Source organism: Pan paniscus, chromosome 11, assembly GCF_029289425.2.
Source record: "Pan paniscus chromosome 11, NHGRI_mPanPan1-v2.0_pri, whole genome shotgun sequence".
Taxonomy (NCBI): domain Eukaryota; kingdom Metazoa; phylum Chordata; class Mammalia; order Primates; family Hominidae; genus Pan; species Pan paniscus.
In genome coordinates this window covers 75,352,778-75,371,856 of record NC_073260.2, presented here as the reverse complement: position 1 = coordinate 75,371,856, position 19,079 = coordinate 75,352,778, and the positions used below count along the sequence as shown (strand labels likewise).

Genomic DNA, 19,079 nt, shown 5'->3' with positions numbered 1-19,079 from the left:
ATCTGGGAGATTTGGGAGGTAGAACTGTCTTGACCTGGTGTTGGATCAGATGTGGGAGTGATGAAGGAGATGGTCAAGATGACTTCCGGTTTCTGCCATATTTGTGGCTCTTCTGATAACATAGAACAATTAAACATTATATTCCTATATATAATAAAAAGCCTTATTTTTTCATAGTTTAGCTTTTATTATATTGCAACCATTGTGATTTTGGTGGCAAGAAATCCTGTTTAATATCACCTGGAAAGAATTTGTTTCACCAGATTTGTCAAAGGAGCTCACAGAATTTGTATTATGTATTTGTATTAAATTTCAGCATGCTAATGTTTCTTCTAATGTTCCCATTAACTCCATTTTATTTCTTCTTCATTTCAACTTGGGCTAGAGAATGCAAACAATAGCCTCTTTACAAAGAAATTATGAAAGGAAGTGTCATGTCATCTTATCCCCATTTCTTTGTAACAGCCACTGCCTCATTTACCTTAGGTCCATTTTGATTTTGTCCATATGGCCCATTGGTTGTTACTAACTTTAATGATCAAATATTGACTCCTGCCTTGTTCACACGAAGCATGATGTAGCCACAGTGTGTACTCCTGGGTGGACATTAATAACATGCACCTGGGACCTGACAGCACCAGCTAAAATATAGAAACCCGTCGCATACTCCACAATCATAGCTTGAAGCTTGTTTTGATGGAATCCTCCTTGGCTCTTGTATTTCTCCTTGTGGATGCTCTGATATCAGATTGTCTGGGTTTAAATTAATCCCAGACCTTCTATCTACCACTGGAGTACCTTAGGCATTTACCTCATCTGTTTCCTTATTTGTAAAATGGAGATAGAATCAGGCTATTGGAAGTATTGAATTAAATAACCCATATGAAGCCTTTAGCTCAGCATATAGGAAGTACTCCGCATATGGGAGTTACTGTTTTCATTGTTAGGGAAGGGAAGTGCTAGCACATCATGTTTTTTCCTTTTGTTCTTCTCTGGTGATGACAGTTTAGAGGGCTAGGGGGTCTTCTCTTAGGAGAAAAAGATGGTACTGAGCAGGCTTATGGTCCCAAGTCCAGTTTTGCAAACAGGCCTTGCCAAATTGTTGCTCTGACTGTGGACATCACAGTGAACAGAAGCTGTGGGCTGCTGCCTCTCATGTGAACTTGCACCCTGTTCTTTCATTCAACTGGCTCAATATAGCCATCAGTGCCTGGGGACTGAGCAAATCTGGCCGCCTCAGCATTCTGTCTGAGTGAATGCTTCTCAAATATGTTGGCAGGAGGCCAAGAGTTGACTTGATGGGGTCCTTGGGCAAATCAATTAGCCTCTCTGAAAAGAGGGTTGATGACATGATGACAAGAGGGTGGAGGAAGGGCAACAGTCCAGCGAAGGTTCTTTACCGGTTGACCCCACTCATCTCTCCATCCTTTCTCCCAAGCTGCCTGCCCTGCTCATCCCCTGCCTGGGCCTCCAAGTGATCGCCGTCCACAAGACCCTTTCAATGGCTTTGTGCCTTTGCTCAGGTTCTCTCTCTCGAATATCCTTCTTAAACATCATAACCTTCTTTGATTTGTAATTTCTTGCTTATCCTTCAAGGCCCAGGTCAAATGTCACTTCTCTCAGATGTTTTCTTATTCATTCATTCCACAAATATTTCTTAAGCAAGGCATGTGCTGGACATGTAAGATACAGCTGTGAACAAGACAGATAAAGCACCAGCTCTCACGGGGCTGGCTGACAATAAGTAACGAACCATAAAATGTCATGTGGTAAGTGCTATGGAAAGTCAAAACGAGGTGGGCAGGTGTGGGGTCAGTGGTGGAAGGAACTGCTCAGAGGAAGTTATTTTTGAACTGAGACCTGTGGGATGAGAAGAAGCCAGCCATGTGAAGGGCAAGGGTCCTGGGTCCCAAACAAGCTGGTTTTGTTTGAAGGATGAAAAGAAAGTTGGCATGACTAGAACATGTGAGGGCATGGGGGATGGCGGTGTGAGGTGACAGCACAAAGACCTCAGGTAAGGAGTTCAGATTTTATGCTCAGTAAACAGAGATGAAATCTGATTTTCCATTTGTAATGGCACTATGCTGTGTAGAGAACTGATTAGGGAAAGGAGAGAAAAGAGGAGAGGAGAGGGAGAAGTCTGGGAGCTGGTTCGGAGGCTGTTACAGCAGTCTGGGATGGCAACAATGGTGGTTTGGCCACAGTTACAGCTATGGAGTGGGCAGAAGTAGACCATTTAGAGATATATTTGGAAATACAGTGAATGCCATTTACTGAGGTGGGAGAGATTTGGTGGTAAAGATGGTCAGGGGGTTGGGGTGTCTGAAGTCTATTTTGGACATGTTAATTTTGAGATGCCTATTAGACAGCTGAAGGGAAATGTCAAGTAGTTAATTGAATCTACAGGTGTGAATCTTGAGGGAAGAGATCAGGAATCTATATATATTTTAAGAGTCATCAGCATATAGATGGTATTTAAAACCATGAGATTGACAAAGATCTCCTTGGAGAGAGTGTAGAAGGCACAGGGAAGAAGTGAGGATGATATCCAGGAAGATATCCACATATTGCAGTCCCGTACGCTGCCCTTCCACGCCCCACCCTAGTGACCTCCCTGACCACCACCAAGGATAGGACATCTCTCTCTCTCCTCTTTTCTGTTCCCTAGAGGGTGAATAGTGACTTCCTCCCTCCTTTGCAGGGCTATTACGATTCTCAAGATCCTAGATTCTCCAATCTCTGCAGGTCTCACATCATATCAAGCATATTAAAATTCACCTTTATTCTACATTAACATTAATTATAGTCATGTACCATATAATGACGTTTTGGTCAATAACAGACTGTATATATGACAGTGGTCCCATAAGATTATACCATATATTTACCATACCTTTTCTATGTTTAGACACACAAATACTTACCATTTTGTTACAATTGCATGCAGTATTCAGTACGGTAACATGCTATACAGCTTTGTGGCCTAGAAGCAATAAGCCATCCCATATAGCTTAGGTGGGTGGTAGGCTATGCCATCTAGGTTTGTGTAAGTGTGCTCTATGATGTTTGCATGATGACAAAATCACCTAAGGATGCGTTTCTCAGACATATCCCTGCCGTCAAGTGACAATGGCTGTAAGTATAATTCCTTAGTCGCAGTGGACTAGTTTGACATGATCCACTTTGTAGATATTTAATAAAGATATCATTTGATTTTGATCTTTGCAGTTTTATTTGTACATTTTAGAGTCAACTCCATTTTTAAGGTTTCATGCTATTTTTGGAAGTCCTTGGGAAGCTTGTAGTGCAAGGGCATGGAACCTTAGCACGTGATTAGTGAAGTGAGCTTGCTCCTTTGACTCCTGACAATATTTTATACCCTTTAAAGGCACTTAAACTGATTCACATTGTAACCATGTGTTTTATGTCTAAGTGTCTGTTTCCCTCATTAGACTGTAAGTTTGAAGAGGGCAAGAGAAAACTCAGAACCTAGTTTGTGGCAGGGACTCAATAATATTTATTTATGGAAGCAACTCTTTTGGAATGAGAAAAAGTCAAGCCCAGGCACACAGTGTGCTTTCTATCTTCACTTGAGAAAAGGCTCTTACCCCCTTGCCTTGCAACATATGTGATGTGGACTTGCTTTTCTCCAGCACTCTTAAAAAGGAATCAGTGTTGTACTGAATGTTGAAGCTGTGGGCTTGAGTCCCAGCCACACCCCTTACTAGCTGTGCCTCTTGCATCAGAAAATGAATGTCTATCGGCCTGATTTTTGTGTGGGCCAAATTAAATAAATCCATTTTAGTAAAACTCTGTGAAGCTTAAAACACTGTATTTTTAAAATAATGTACTGTTTTCTAAAATGAAAAAAGTAAAAGATCTTACAACTCAAGCCTCAGGGAACGTTTCTGGAATTTTCTAGAAAGTGGGATACAAAATATCTTTTGTTGCCTGACACCTGGCCCTAAAAAAACCACAACTGGATCCAAACAATGGTCCTTTAGAGAAGAGACCTTGTGACAAAGTCCTTTGGTAATAAGCCAGTCAAACTGTCCTTGTAAGTCCCTTGGAGGTAGAGAACGGGAAGGAGTGCTGGCCATCCCAGGTCACATTCTGGTCCGCTGAAACGTAGTGAGGCTGCATAACTGCATCTTTATTGCTCAATAACTGAATCTGGACCTGATCTTCACCTCTAGTGATGAAGAGGAGACAGGATTATACAGATTAGCCCCATTTCTAGGTGCCAAGTAGTTCTAATGAGCTACAGTGAAATTAAGTCCACCTGGGCTATGCCCTGCTAAATAGGTCAAAGGCTCTAAAGTATTCTGTTTGAAAACTTCAGATTTCATGAGTCTGCAACAAACATAACATTTAGAAAGGGATGTTCACCAGAGAAGAGAAGAAGATCTGTGCTGTCTTCTACACATATTGGGCGCAGGGCCCTGGGCTGGGTGAGGTCACACTGCAGCTGTCCTCTGTTCCACCTCTACCATCTTGTGGTTGGGGACAGAAGGAGGGGGTATTACATTGGCTGAGCCATAGTTTAAAATTGCCTCCAATATGCAATTTCTGTTCAACACATTGCCGTCTGCCATTGCTCTCTCTGTGCAAGGCTGAATGATAATATGGAAGCTGTTAAGAATGAATGTCTATTTTATATTTTAGCGGCATGACATTCTTTTTACATGAGGGGGATAAGATGTTATGTATTTATTTCCATACTCAGATATGTTGCAAGTATTGATCACTTTGATTGAGAAACTTTAGTAGTTACTATAGCAATCACTTCCCCTTCTTTACCAAGTACTCAGTATGTAAGTTCTTTAAAAATGAAGGGTAGCTTATTCAGCAGAAAATAATGAATCTGGTAGAAGAGATCAGCAGTGTGACAAGCCTCTGATAACTGGAGTGGAAAGTGAGTGATAATTAGCAGTCTTCCATGGATGTGGGGATTCAGAATGGGCACACTATCCTTCTTCTACAAAGTGTACAAATGTAGATTTTTCTGGACTAAACCACCAAATTTTGAATCACTGTTCTTTGTAGCAATAGATAATTAGATTAAAACCATGAAAACATCTTACTTCCCTAAGCATCTTGTATGCAGCAAGTTCACTGGTAACTGGAGCAAGTTCATTGGTAACGTTCTTCCCGCTCTCTTCCTGTCTTCCCAGGTAAGACTCATCCATGCTTCAGGGACCAATTCTAGCTCTACCTGCTTTAGGGAACTGACCAGTCCAATTCAAAGGAATCTCTGCCTGTTCTGAACTTAACAACTCAGTGTACCACTCATTTGAGATTTGGCATGTACTACTTGCTGTTAATTGTCTTAATGTTAAATTGTATTATTATTATGAATCTGGATATGGAATCTCAATCAATTTGTTTCAAGTCTATGTGGCTCAGTTTTCTCATGTGTAAATGGAGGATAATACATTCACCTCTAGAGGAGTCCTTCTGAAAATTGAGAGAGAACATATCCACATCAGTATGTATATACCTACTCTATATTCTCACATTGTGTAGTACATAGTAAGTGATCAATAACATTAATTTCTCTCCATCCCTATAATGGGACTTCAAAGCAGTAGAGGCTCTTTCTCATACCTGGTTGTTATCTCCAGATCTTTAAACCTAGTTGGAGCTCAATTTGTTTGTGGCTTTGGCTGGTTTACAATTTCTTTTCCCCAAAAGGCAGAGCACTGAACCTTTAAGACTAGTAATTGCATCTCAGGCATGGTTCAAAAAGATCTATACTCCACTGCTGTTTTTAGCTAGCTTGTTCAGTCCCACCCCCTGGTATGTACCGGAGATTTATTTTAGACAAAAATTATCTTCTAGACATCCAGCCAATGCCGACTTTACGCAAGATGTCAGCAAATTGAACAAAGCCACCTTCCTCTTTAACAGCTTTTACACTGCCTACCTCCTTGCCCCCAGCCATGGCTCCTAACCCTACAGACACATACTAGTGGGTGTGCTGCGCACTAGAGGAAGAATGGGACCAGGTGGGCCCTATTCTGGGGTCCAGCATCTGTACCATCTGATAGAAACAATACCAAGCCTTTATGGATTTTTTTTCACAGCCTTGCTTTCTAAAGATGGGATTTAATATATATTCATGACCAAATCTAACCCATTCCTTTCTTACATTGCTGTTTCTCACTCCTTCTCAATTCCCTCCTCTGCTCACTCTTTCTTTTCCAACTTTATTTAGATGTTTCATGCACCTCCACCCTTTCCTTCATATTCAGCTTCTATGTAGAAACAGGGAAGTTTCTCATGACCTTACCCTTTCAGAGAAGTTTATACGTGGGTATGAACAGATCAAATAAACAGGAACTTAGGTTAATTTAATAGAAAAAATAAAATATGGAATAACATTGATTTTGGCCAGTATCAATTACAACCGTTCTACTATATTTTACAAAAAAACAACTGAACATTTTACACATGTACAGTATTTTTCAGTAAAAGTGGATTTGGATTTAACAATGGGTCACTAATTGAAAATAAAAAGACAAAAGAAAACAGAAATAGGACTTTTGTCTCTAGAAGGTTAGAGCATTTGTTGAGTCTCCAAACTTTGTACTATCCATTACATATATCTCATTATGAATATATATATTTATACATAATATATAACATTAACTTAAACTTTGAAAGCATTATGTTCTAATTAATAATGTTATGTAGATAAATGAGGCAGTAACACACTAGTAGTTAAACCAGTATTTCCGCGACGTGCACCTGCATTGTCAGTGGGAAATGGAATGCACGCTGGTAGACCCCAATGAATTTTGTTGTCATGTTGATGGTTATTCGTCTACAAAAACAGACATCATTTTTATCTTTCCTATCAATCACAGTAACCTCGTGCCTCAAATATTATGGGCTGATTCAGTTAAATAGATTTCTTTGCAGGCAAATTTGGTTTTGCCATCTGCTTGACCTTGCTTTAGGCTTGTGCTTGCATTTGTCCATGTAAGACTGTGCGTTTAAATGTAAAACTGTATGCTGTACCCAGGATTAACTTTCATTTTTTTGTGTGTCAGAAGGGCCTGTGGTGTTATAAGGGGAAGACTGCTTAGCAAAATCAGTTGGTTCCCTAGTTAGTTATGAATCATTATGTGATTCAATACAATTGCAATGCTATTAAAAGAGGGTCATCAGACTATTTACTTATCATTCACTTTGGGTTGTAAGTTATCTTTGATGTCTAGAAATATTTTCAAGGTAGGCTTTTTCCTAGCTTGCTGTTTGGATGGGGACCTCAGCATCTACTTCCTAGCTCTTTCCCAGGATAGTCCATGTTGATAGTATTCCTCTCCTCAGCTGTGACTCCAGCAGCATCTTCTAAGTAAGGCTCTCAGAAGCATGAAGCCTGCAAGATGGCTGGTCACTTGTAAAGCAAATGAGGTCACCAATGAAACTTTGATATGAAGAAACTTGATATCAGTCTAGGCTCCCCTAAACAGAGAAACTGTCAAAAGATCTATAAGATTTCATCGTTTCTGGCCACTAATCCAAATAGTTTCCTCATAATTCAGTCTTCTAGTTTCGATGAAGTGTTTAGAGAGTCATAGAAAACCAGTGAAAATATTTCTTAAAAAAAAAACCCCAAAAAACAGATCATCTCAACATTCAGTGGACCAGCATGTAATAGTATGGCATAGTTATAGAGGGACAGAGGAGTAGAAAAATAAGAGAACTAAAAGGGTACAATCATGCCACCCATATTCAATTTCCAGTTTTATTTTCTTAAAATGACAAGATGAAAAAACTTCTTCTAATAAGCACCATTGAAAAAAGTTGCCCGGCCAACATGGGCACAAGCTTAAATATTATTTAAATAAATTCCATTTCTTAAAAATACAGGACCTCTTGGGAACTTTTGACTCCAGGAAGAGATTTCCTGCATCATATCCAAAATGCTTCCCACCATGACAAATGGAATTTCAGATGGCCTTTAAAAAAAAAATGGGGGTAATGGCTAGATAGCACCAAGAGATTGTGCAGGGTCTACAAAGTTAACACTCTGAATTTCAGGGGAGCTGGATCAGCCTCAGCTCATCTATGTACCTCTGCATTCTGTCCATCTGTCCATCACCAATTTGACTATACAGAGCAATCCCATTTGGTGAACTGCGTGTAAAATAACCCAATCTACAATGGAAAAGCCAGTAGCAGCAAGTCTATCTGATGAAACCAGTGGAGCAGACTTATCAAGTGAGTAAAATGCAAAAACCAGTACATAATGCATGAAGTAAATGATGTGTGGAGAGTATCCATGTTTCACTGTGAAATACCATGGCAAACGACACTAAACACAACTCTGTAGGATGTTCCTAATGCCCTCAGGTCCAGTTTTCTGTCATTTCCCCCAATGGTGGACTCAAGCATGCAAGAGCTTTCCATTTCATTTTTGTCTATGTATGCTCTCACGATGTTTTGGAAAGGTATTTTTAGATGTTTCAAAGGGGAAACAAGCAAGTCAATGCAAAAGGGGAAAAAAAAGGACCTTCAAAACCAGGGCAGGAAATCAAATCATTACTTTAACGTCAAATTTTGGCATCAAATGCTTTGGTCATACAATACTGTCTCTGTGGTTCTGGCTGTTTAGCACTAAACACCCAGTTATAAAAGGTAGGCTTGTTGTAGTTTTATTTTTTTTTTCCATTTAAGTTCTGACAAAACAGTTCACCATCTCCCTGCACAAACTTGAGAGAGAGAGAAAGAAAAAGAGAGCAAGAAAGAGAGAGGTGGCTTGCTTTTTTTTTTTTCTTTTTGGCTTTTTTTTTCTTTTTAATAATATGGAATAATCTATAAGTCTACAGGAACAAAGAAATCTAAGATGGCTGCTCAGCCTTGAAATGTACATGTTTTGCAGCAAAGTTGTTGAAGAACCTTCCGTTGGCACAGATTGTTCTTTTTCACAAGCATACAGAAGCCTCCTTCCGCCCAGGACTCTTCCGTTGCTTTTCCAGAAGTCAGCAAGAGAGAAGGGGAGTTGAAGACGAGAGCAGCATGATGTACACACATGGAAGAAGGTTGTGATTGGCCAGAGAGGCAGATTTGGGGAATTGGAAGAGATCATTCAGGAGTAGTCAACAGGAGGAAATTTGGTCCACCCAAAGTGATTTCAGTCAACCGCATTGTTTTTCAAGGAGAGACATTGCAGTCCAATGGTAAATGTAATTGGTATCCATTTGTGAAAAAAAAAAAGATTAGAAAAAGAATAAATTAGAAATCAATTAATAACACAAGCAAGAAATTTGTTTTCTTTGAGATACCTAGAGCAGAGAGTATACAGTCATTTATACCATATTTCATTGAATCTAAGACACAAGATTTAAGATGCACCATCATTTTAAGTAACACAAAGGAAAAGATGCTTCATATTAAACTGTGACACAATATTGTCTTATCAATTAGAATTTTAATTTTAGACTTATTAAAAGTATTTGTTATACTTATGTAACAATCTGTTTCCATGCTTATGCAAGAATCTTTCCTTCGAATATTGAACAATAGTTTAATTTTCAAACCTCTTTAGAACTGCAATTAAATTCAACACAAGAAGAAGTAGTCATGTGCCTAACTCGGTTGAACAGATGTCTCTGCATCCAACTCTCATATCTGGGCAGTAACGCTGATATCACATCAGTTTTCTGGTCAAAAGCAGTTGTAAACTGCCACAAATTATAAGATGCATCTGATTTCCGAGGTGATAAAATGTAAAAAATATATGTCTTAGAGTCACAGAAATATGACAGTTGAAAGAGAATAAATAACACATCCTTAAGTGCAGCTGCCATGTGATTTCAAAAGCCTGGTGAGCCATCAATATTCTCATTTTGTAACTGACCTGAAAATGGGCTCACTGCAGATATGATTTTTCTTTTCCCACTTCAGCCCACAAGCCTGACACTCCGCTTTTAGCAAAGTGCCATTTGACATAACTTATCCAGTGCTCACCATGGTTTAGGGAAAGTAGTTAAAGCATTACAACTCTTGAAATGCCTGGTACCAAAAGTACTGTTGGTGAACATTTCAAGTTGTTACAATGGATTTCCTGCATCGATCATCACTTCTTTTTTTTTGAGACAGTCTTGCTCTGTTGCCTAGGCTGGACACGATCTCTGCTCTCTGCAACCTCCACCTCCAGGGTTCAAGTGATTCTCATGCTTCAGCTACCCAAGTAGCTGGGATTACAGGTACGTGCTACCATGCCTGGCCAATATTTGTATTTTTAGTAGAGATGGGGTTTCATCATGTTGCTCAGGCTGGTCTCACTTTCATCTTCCTCAATTTTCTGTTACTAACCTACCAAAAATTCTGGTCATATTCAGAAATAGGGGAGCCATGTTTTTAAGTAAAGTAAAGGAGGCACTTGCTGGTAACTAAAAAATGATACTTACGTGGCCCCTGGGGTGCCACCACCCCAAGCCTTTACCACCCCAGTGTGCTATAGTAGAATCAGCCCTGGCGAGAAAACCTCAGAACACAGGAACTGACTGTGTCGGGCCCACGCCTGCCAGACCAATCACATACTGGAAAAACCATGGAGATGCAAAGTCACCTACGATGCTCCAAAGAAATAAGACTACAAATGATGTCCTATCAATGCTATCAATCATGTGCCCCGTTCTTTCTGACACCTTTTTGAGATTCTTTGTAGGGAGTTGTGGAATAACCAGATGAGGTCAGTAGTATTATCTTCTTCATTTTTTACAGATGGTGGAAATGAGGCCCAGAGAAGTTCATAACCTGCCCAAGGCCTGGAGACCAGGTATGAATGACAGCATTCTGACTTCCAAGTCCACATTCTCCTGACAATGGTACTGTTTTTCCTTTCATGAAATTTCCAGAAGGGGAAACATTCAAAAGAAGGGAAAGAATAAACCTAGGGCAGTGATCATGTCAGTCAGATTGTTCCAACTGCATATTTTTTGTTTGTTTTCTATTTTTATAACAATCCAAAGATGTTTTGAACAACAATAGTTTAAACAATTTCTACATCATTGGCATGTAATATCTGCATAAATTTAGGAGTAAATCTTAGGGTCGCTTCAGCGTAAGTTATTTCAAGAGTCAAAAAAGTTCTCAAAATGTTGGAGTTGGAATAATTTAAATTCATTCATTTTTACAGATGGGGAAACTGAGGCTAGAGAGGTGAGGAAACTTGGTATTAGCTAAATTGTTAGGGAGAATTGGATGTGCAGTGGTTCTCAAAACTGGCTGCAGATTAGAAACACTTGGGAAGTTAAACCTATGATCATGGGCTGCACCCCAGATCAATTCAATCAGAATATCTGGGGATGGTGCTGCATCCTGGTTCAGAATCATTGGTGCAAAGAACAGACCAACATTTTGAAATATTAAGTTCTATACTTAGGTCTATCATTTCCTAGCTCTACACCTTGGGTTTTCCCTTCTGTAAGATGAAAATATTACTTCCTAGCCTCACAGACTTAATGAAAGATTCAGATACCCATTTAATTACTGTTTATACATCATCAAAATTATAAACAATCCAAATAATAGGAGATTGGCTAAAAACTATAGAATCTTCACATGATTGAATTTTATGCTGCTATTAAAAATAAAGTTTCCTAAAACTTTGTAAAAACATAGGATAATGTTTATGCCTAATGCTTAGTGCAAAAAGCAAGATACAAAACTCTATGTGCATGGTATTTTTAATATGGTAAAAACTGGAAAGAAATACAACAATAATTAGCTAGAAAAGGCTACATATTGTATAATTCCAATCATACAGATTCTGGAAAAGGCAAATCTATGGAGACTGTAAAAAAAAAAAAAATCAGTAGGGGGTGGGAGAGATGAGTAGGTAATTCACAGAGGAGTTTCAGGGCAGTAAAACTACTTTGCATGGCGCTATAATGTTGCATACATGTTGTTATACATTTGTCCAAACCCACAGAATATATAACCAAGAGTGAGCCCTAATGTAAATTGTGGACTTTGGGTGATAATGATGTGTCACTGTAGGTTTATCAACTGTAACAAATGTATTCCTCTAGTGCTTGATGTTGATAGTGGGGGAAGCTATGCCTGTGTGGGGAAAACGGGGTATATGGGAAATTTCTGAACTTTCTGCTCAATTTTGCTTATGAATCTAAAACTGCTCTCAAAAAATAAAGTTTATTAATTAAAAAAATTAACTTGAGCCATATTGGCCAGTGCCACTGTAGCTGATTTCTTTCTTTTTGCAATTCAAACAAATCCATTAAGGGCATAAGTTCAAGATGAATGAATGCCACCAAAATATTGAGCATGTCATATCTGATGCATGCTGTGAGTTTCTTTTTTAAGTGGAAAAATATTAGTCCTGAAAGTAGAAAGATCATACTTTGCTTCATAAGATCGATATAGGCAGTTGTACTCACCATCCTTGCAAATGGCTCCCATTTGACACATTCCTAAGTCTAAGAGATACCCACTAGGGCAGCTTGTACAGTTCTTGAATCCTGGGCCATTGCACGTCAAACAACTGATATCACATCTATGAGAAAAATGTACAATTTTTTAATCCATTCACACATGCACAGGGGAAGGTGTGTTTACTAGCAACCTCATAATGTCTTACATTTAATTATCCCTCTGAAGATTACTCAAAAATCTTTCCTCACAACAATTGCTAGGTTAGGTGACACAGGTAGACACTGTGATTTTAAAGGGTATGGAGCATGTACTTGAAATTGAAATATTAAAGGTTTTAAGGTGCCCCTGAGGCAAAGGAATAAAAATATCAAAGATAAGCCGGGTGAAAGCTTCAGAACAGTGTCCACAGGTACATGTTTAAACCTAGTGTTATCATTACAAATTCTAAGTTAAGTTTTCTTATTTTCTTATGAAGATAGTCATCAAAAGAACTTAGGTCTAAATGCTAGGGCCCAGGGGGCAGATCCGCTTACTTTTTGCAGGATTTGTATCCATTCTCTGAAGAGTGGTCAAAGTAATAGCTGATACTACAGCTCTGCACGCATCTCCCATCCTCCATGAAGTAGCCCTCTGTGCAGTTAATGCACCCATCAGCTCCTGCCCCTTAAAAGCAAGACAAACACAGGAAACGAGAAATAAAACTTTTCCAGCATTACTTTAAAAGTATCAAGTGGGTTGCATGAGTGATGGCCCAAACCAGAAAGAAAAGCAAAACCAGAACCGGGAGAATAAACAAAAGAACTAGGGAAGGTACCAGCACAAGTGGCGCAGAAGCGGTGGCAGGGCTGGCAGTCCTGGCCGTTGAAATACCGTCCATCTTCACAGGAGACAGAACACCGGGATCCCTGCAGGCTGGAAGAAGTATAAAGGGAGCTTCCAACAGACTGTTGTGATGAGGCCAAAACGTAATGACTCCCCAAACTCCATATGTAACAGATACAGTTTCCCTCAGAGGCCAGTGGATTTGGCAAAGCTTCAAAGCTGGGGAAATAGCCCGTATACCCTTTTTTTTCTCCTCTCAATGCTTATGCTTCTCTGTGCCTACAATGATGTCTGTAGCATACACACACGCTGCTAGGCTTCGGGGACAGCCTCCTTAATTTGTTAGACTGATGGGCACACTCCTACTTTGCGCAACATCTTACAACCCAGAGGTTTTAAAAAGTATTTGATTGACAAAACAATCACATTGTCTAGCAATAAGCCCAACAATTTCTTAATATCCAGACTTACTACATAATAAATTAAACAGTTATTTCATGATTATAAATGCAGTAGGAACACATGGTACAATGAATTATGACTGAGTAAAAGTGTACGACCATCCTGTCCAACCCACAGCTCAAATTCTCCGGAGTAGCCGTTCTGATTTTAAGTGTTTCTGATTTTAGTCTTCTATAGGTTCTCATCAAAACAACAAGATTTAAAATACTTTTGCCTCTATTTCTTGATTTATTCATTTTAAACACTCTAATGAAAAATTTATCAAAACTAACTGTACTGCTATTTCCCCAATCATCTTGACTTTTCTTTGTTATATTATTATTTAGTGTTTCTGGGAGTTATCTAAACTATATTAATCTATTTAAATTTCTATTTACCTAGCAATATGAGATAGTACTTAATGAGTTGTCAGAATGTCAAATGAGAAATGCATATTTTTCTCTCCCTTCTAATTTCTGTCAGCTATCATATTTTTCACAGTCTACAGGCTAATTCTTAAAATTGAAAGCAAATAAAAGATTTTTACTCTATTTGGCTGGGCATGGTGGCTCACACCTGTAATCCCAGAACTTCGGGAGGCCAAGGTGGGTGGATCACTTGAAGCCAGGAGTTTGAGACTAGCCTGGGCAACACAGTCAGACCCCATCTCTACAAAGGCTAAAAAAAAAATTGCTAGGCACAGTGGTGCCTGCCTGCAGTCCCAGCTACTCGGGAGGCTGAGGCCAGAGGATTGCTTGAGCCCATGAGTTTGAGTGAGCTATGATCACACCACTGCACTCTAGCTTGGCTGTCAGAGCAAGAGTCTGTCTCTTAAAAAAAAAAATTACAATAGTTAATATAAAAAATATTATTCACTGAATAACTAGTGTGAATGGAAACACAGTGAGAAAATGTAATCCTATGCTACCAAATCAATGAAACTAGAAGATCAGTGTCTAAACAGGGTTAAATGGTTTCCATTGTTTTAAACTCTTTACATTGCTCCAAATTGACATCTTAATTGACTGCTTTGTATGTGGATAATGCTAACTTAAAAAACTAAAATTTACTTTTCCCTATGCTCTTAAAAAAATTTGGAAAGTACAAAAACAAAGTTGAAGAAAAAAGAAACCCGAACAGTCCCCATTAGCATTTAATTTATTTCCTTCCTGGATTTTGTGCACTGATATATTTTTTCCCTGTTTGTTCTTCACCACTATTTAAAAATTTACAAGTCTCTTGAGGCAAAATGGTCAACCCTGGAAGCCCTTAGAAAAATGCAAGGGGCCTCAAGGAGACTAAGGGCAGCATAAGTGAAAGTGGACTTCATTCATAGATCTCCTCACTGGCCAGAGAGAGAGCGCTGTCATTTAAAAAGCCAAAAGAAAATCCCTTTCCCTTTCTGTAGCACTAGAAAAAAGGATACTGCCTTAAATGGATCCATTTGAGAGGAAATAAGGACCACTGAAACACTTATCAAAGTTAAAAAGCTGCCTAGTTTTTCTAATACAGGACAGCACTTCCTTGTGAGGTTGGCATCTGTTCAGCAGGACACAGAGGTTGCACTGTATGGAGAAGGAATGAGGTAAGGGGGACGTGTAACAGACAGCAGTCACCAACCCTGAAGCTTTCTGCTGCTTCCAAAATACAGGTACTGCGAGGCTAATGCACTTGGTATTGTGAATGCCTCTGTTCTCTCTGTGATAAACTGGCCAGGTTAGACCTGTGCTGTACAACATAATCTGGCACACATGGCTACTGAGACCTCGAAAGGTGGCTATAGTATGGCTAAGAAACAGAATTTTACATTTTATTTAATTTTAACTAATTTAAGTCTAAATGTGAACAACTGGCACTTGATTCCATTACTGGCAAAAATTTGGGTACGTTTGGAACAACTTGGCTATGTAAAATTTTCTTTTTCAACTGTGAAACCTAAATAAAGATCAAATATTTCTCATAAAAACAATTTTGTCTGAATTGAGATGTGTTTTAAGGGTAAAATATATATCAGATTTTGAAGACAGTACAACAATGAAAAAGAATGAAAAACATCTGATAAGTTTTTATATTGTTGAAATGATATTTTAGATACATTAGGTGAAATAAAATATTTTATTAAACTCATTTCCCCTGTATCTTTTTACTTCTCTTAATGTGGTTACTGGCATATTTAAAATTACATATATGGCTCTCATGTTTCTACCAGCATGCACTGGTTTAACATACCCTATACAATGTTCCCTAAGAAATCAAATAATTTAAATCATCTTTTATTTCTCATGAACCAAGTATGTGCCAGATGGTAGAATAGGTATTTTGTAAATGTTATCACAGTTAACCTTTATCATAATCCAGCAAAACAGGGGTTATTATCATCATTTTATAGAGGAGAAAATGAAGGCTCGGAGTAGTTAAGTGACTTGCCCCAAATCACACAGTTAATAAATAGCAGAGGAGGATGTGAGCCCACATCTACTTTCTTTCTTTCTATTATACTGCTTTGCTCCTTCTCCAAGAAGAATTAGGTGGCTAATTCTTTCTCAGTACTGAAGTCTTGAGATGAAAATTGCCAAGTAAGCTAATACTGAATGCATTCATGGGGGGAAAAAGAAATAAAGCCATAGATAATTAATCTAAATGAAAATGATGCTCCAATACTGGTTAATGGTGAAGAATGTACCTGCCTGGAAACTGTCTGGACCCTGCCTAGTTTACCTCCAATCACAGGTGGAAATAAAGACATGATCAATACTTAAAAGAAATCCAGTGCAGCAGAGTTCTAATTCTATGTACAGCCCCAGTCCAACTCTTCACTAAATGCAGAATGGTCTCACCTTCCCTACTGAGATCAAGAGGCTACCTAGTTAATTTGAGCTGTACATTGTTCTCTTAGAGAGTTGACCAACTATTGAGGTTTAGCAATGAGCAAGTCATCCATTCAAGGAAAACATCTCCTGGTGTTAAATCTATGTGCATACCATAGCATAATGGAACCAAGCCTGAGGTACTTAAGATAAGAGAATGATTGGGTATGTGGAGAGAAATAATAAAGATAAGGGAATAATTTCCGACCATCCAAGGGATGAATCGGGGGATTAAATATAATTCATTGGTATTACCTGCAAAGTAATCCTTGACTGGCACAATGCAGGTTAAAAAGCACAAAGAATGCCTCTCAAATGGCCATTTTTATTGAGTTTTATCTGAGCCATCTTTTCTAAAGAGAATTTATTTGGATATAACCCTTCTTTAGCCAACACAGCATCCCATTTTTCACATATAATAGCAGAGATAATGCAAATAGCAATCAAGTGCTTGAATGGGAGTCAAACCAAGGGTAGATCATAAGAGAGCTGTTTATTTACTTGTTTATCATTTTTTCATTTTATTTACATTGAGAAGCTCTTTGGGCTGTGTTACTTGATAAAATCCTTCACTCTCTTACCTTAACCCATCCCTACATTCTGTACAGTTATGGAATTCAGTACATGTCTTGCAGTTTTCACTGCATTTCCGGCAAAGATTTTTCTCTGTTAAAAAAAAAGAGAAAGTTATAAATCAGTTGGTCAATTGGATTCCATAAAAACATCAGAGATGTTCTAATGCTTGCTAATGTATGCTACAGTACCTATGGCCTTGACTAGACAATTGCAGGAAAAGCCACAGAATCACTATTTGTTATCATTTCTCAGCAAACCAAGTACAGACAGGAACTGTAACACTGGAAAACACCTTAGACTTCTCTGCCATTTTGCAGACAAGAAAATGATAGCCTAGCTAATTCTTAGTTGAATAGTTTATAGGCCTTTTTTTTTGCCTTCTTCTTCCTAGTCTCTCTCCCCAGGAGGGTTTCCTAACTTGCAACAGTGCAAATCCCCCTCATGAAGCTGGGACAACATCACTGTATAGGGATTGAAAGGCAATGCCTGAGACAAAGGAATGGGAATGTAGACCCCCATGCTCGTAGCTTTTAGGACTGGTCAGTTGAGCTGAACTAGAGAAGGGAATCTACATTTAAGACTGCAAGGGTAAGGATTGCTTATTTCTTACATTGTTTATTTTAAACACTATTTTAGTGTCTTGCACTTTACAGCCGCAGTGGAATTGGTATAAATGTTATTACAATTCAGATAATATCTATATTCTGGAGAAATCTATATTCTGGAGAATAGAAATGTATCATTTGAACAAGTATACTGTGAATACTTGCTTTCCTAGTTACTACCAGGTCCATATTGAAAAAAGTTGGCAAATTTATGGTTGTTCTGTGGAGAAAAATATTTGGCATATTAAGAAAGTCCTTCTACCTTAGATAAAATTTTGCTAAAGTCTTGGTACCTGCTCTGATATGCAAGTGGATTATATCCATGTGAATTTGTAGAAATGAATGAAGCTTTCTTCATGGGCTTCCATCTGCTCTTTAAATGTTGGTGTTCTTCAGGGTTCCATAGAGAAACACAGCTTAGTGGATCCCTGCAAGGACCTGCTGGATCAAGTCTGAGCCTCTGAGCATGAAATACGAAGCCCCTTACAATCTTAACAGTAGTCATCATACGGTCTCTCTCACTGTCTCATTGAGAATACTACACATGCATAGAATCTTAACTCAGATGACCTAGATTTGCATTCTGCTTTTAGCACCTCCAGTGGGCAAATTCAGGGTCTCTGTTCTTTTATTCATTAAAATGAGATTACAATGTTACCCACCTCTCTGGTTGTCTTGAGAAGTTAAATAAAATTAATTATTCAAGGGAACGATATGAACTATTAAGCACTGTAAATGTGTTGGCAGTAATTATTACTAGTCATGATCATATGTGATCATTATGTTGTACATAAATGGGCTCATTAGAGAAGAAAACTATAACATAAGGCAATTACATAGAAAGAGAGATATACAAACCACTTGTATCAACACTTCGTGGTAGCTGAAGTCATAGTTTGAACACCTTAATTATCTACCTTCTAGGCTCTGGAAACAACGGACTCTCAATTACCTTGGTTCTGTCATACAACATTCCAGAATCAAATTTCTTTTTCAAGGCTCAACCTTCCTGATAGAATTTTGACTTTTTTTCCTCACAAGGAATACTGCATATTTCTGTGGATTCTTTATGCCCCCTTCTGTCTCCCAATTTCTCCTTTCTCCCTCAAGTCAAATTTCATGTTCTAAATTTTGGGGCAAGCAAGAAAGGCAGAGTCCTTACCCACTGCCCTAAAGGGTAAGTTGAAAGACCCTCTCTGCCTCACAGAGAAATGCTCCTCTTTGAAACCAGAGAGAATTTCACTTCTTAAGAAGCAAGAGTACTCACTTCAGATTTCTTGTCTGATTTTATTTTAAATAACTCTTGTTCTTTTAAACTTGAGTTTTCTTTTTTCTTCCTTAGGTTGTGCAGAAACATGAA

The 19,079-nt window shown here is 38.5% G+C and overlaps 1 protein-coding gene across 2 annotated transcripts in view; it reads right to left on the bottom strand.

Moving 5' to 3' along the window:
- PCSK5 (proprotein convertase subtilisin/kexin type 5) overlaps positions 1-19,079 on the bottom strand; it is a 461,615-nt gene that overhangs the window by 153,072 nt on the left and 289,464 nt on the right. Inside the window, exons 17-21 of one of the 2 annotated variants that reach the window (XM_024930148.4) lie at positions 17,120-17,204; positions 13,223-13,320; positions 12,942-13,071; positions 12,414-12,529; positions 6,333-8,978 (exon numbers count right to left, since the gene is read on the bottom strand). In XM_024930148.4, coding sequence (XP_024785916.1) covers positions 8,863-8,978; positions 12,414-12,529; positions 12,942-13,071; positions 13,223-13,320; positions 17,120-17,204 — 545 coding nt within the window. In that variant the 3' untranslated portion in view covers positions 6,333-8,862. Of the gene's footprint in view, positions 1-6,332; positions 8,979-12,413; positions 12,530-12,941; positions 13,072-13,222; positions 13,321-17,119; positions 17,205-19,079 lie in introns of those variants that run through there. The other variant, XM_034967553.4, reaches the window with a different exon arrangement.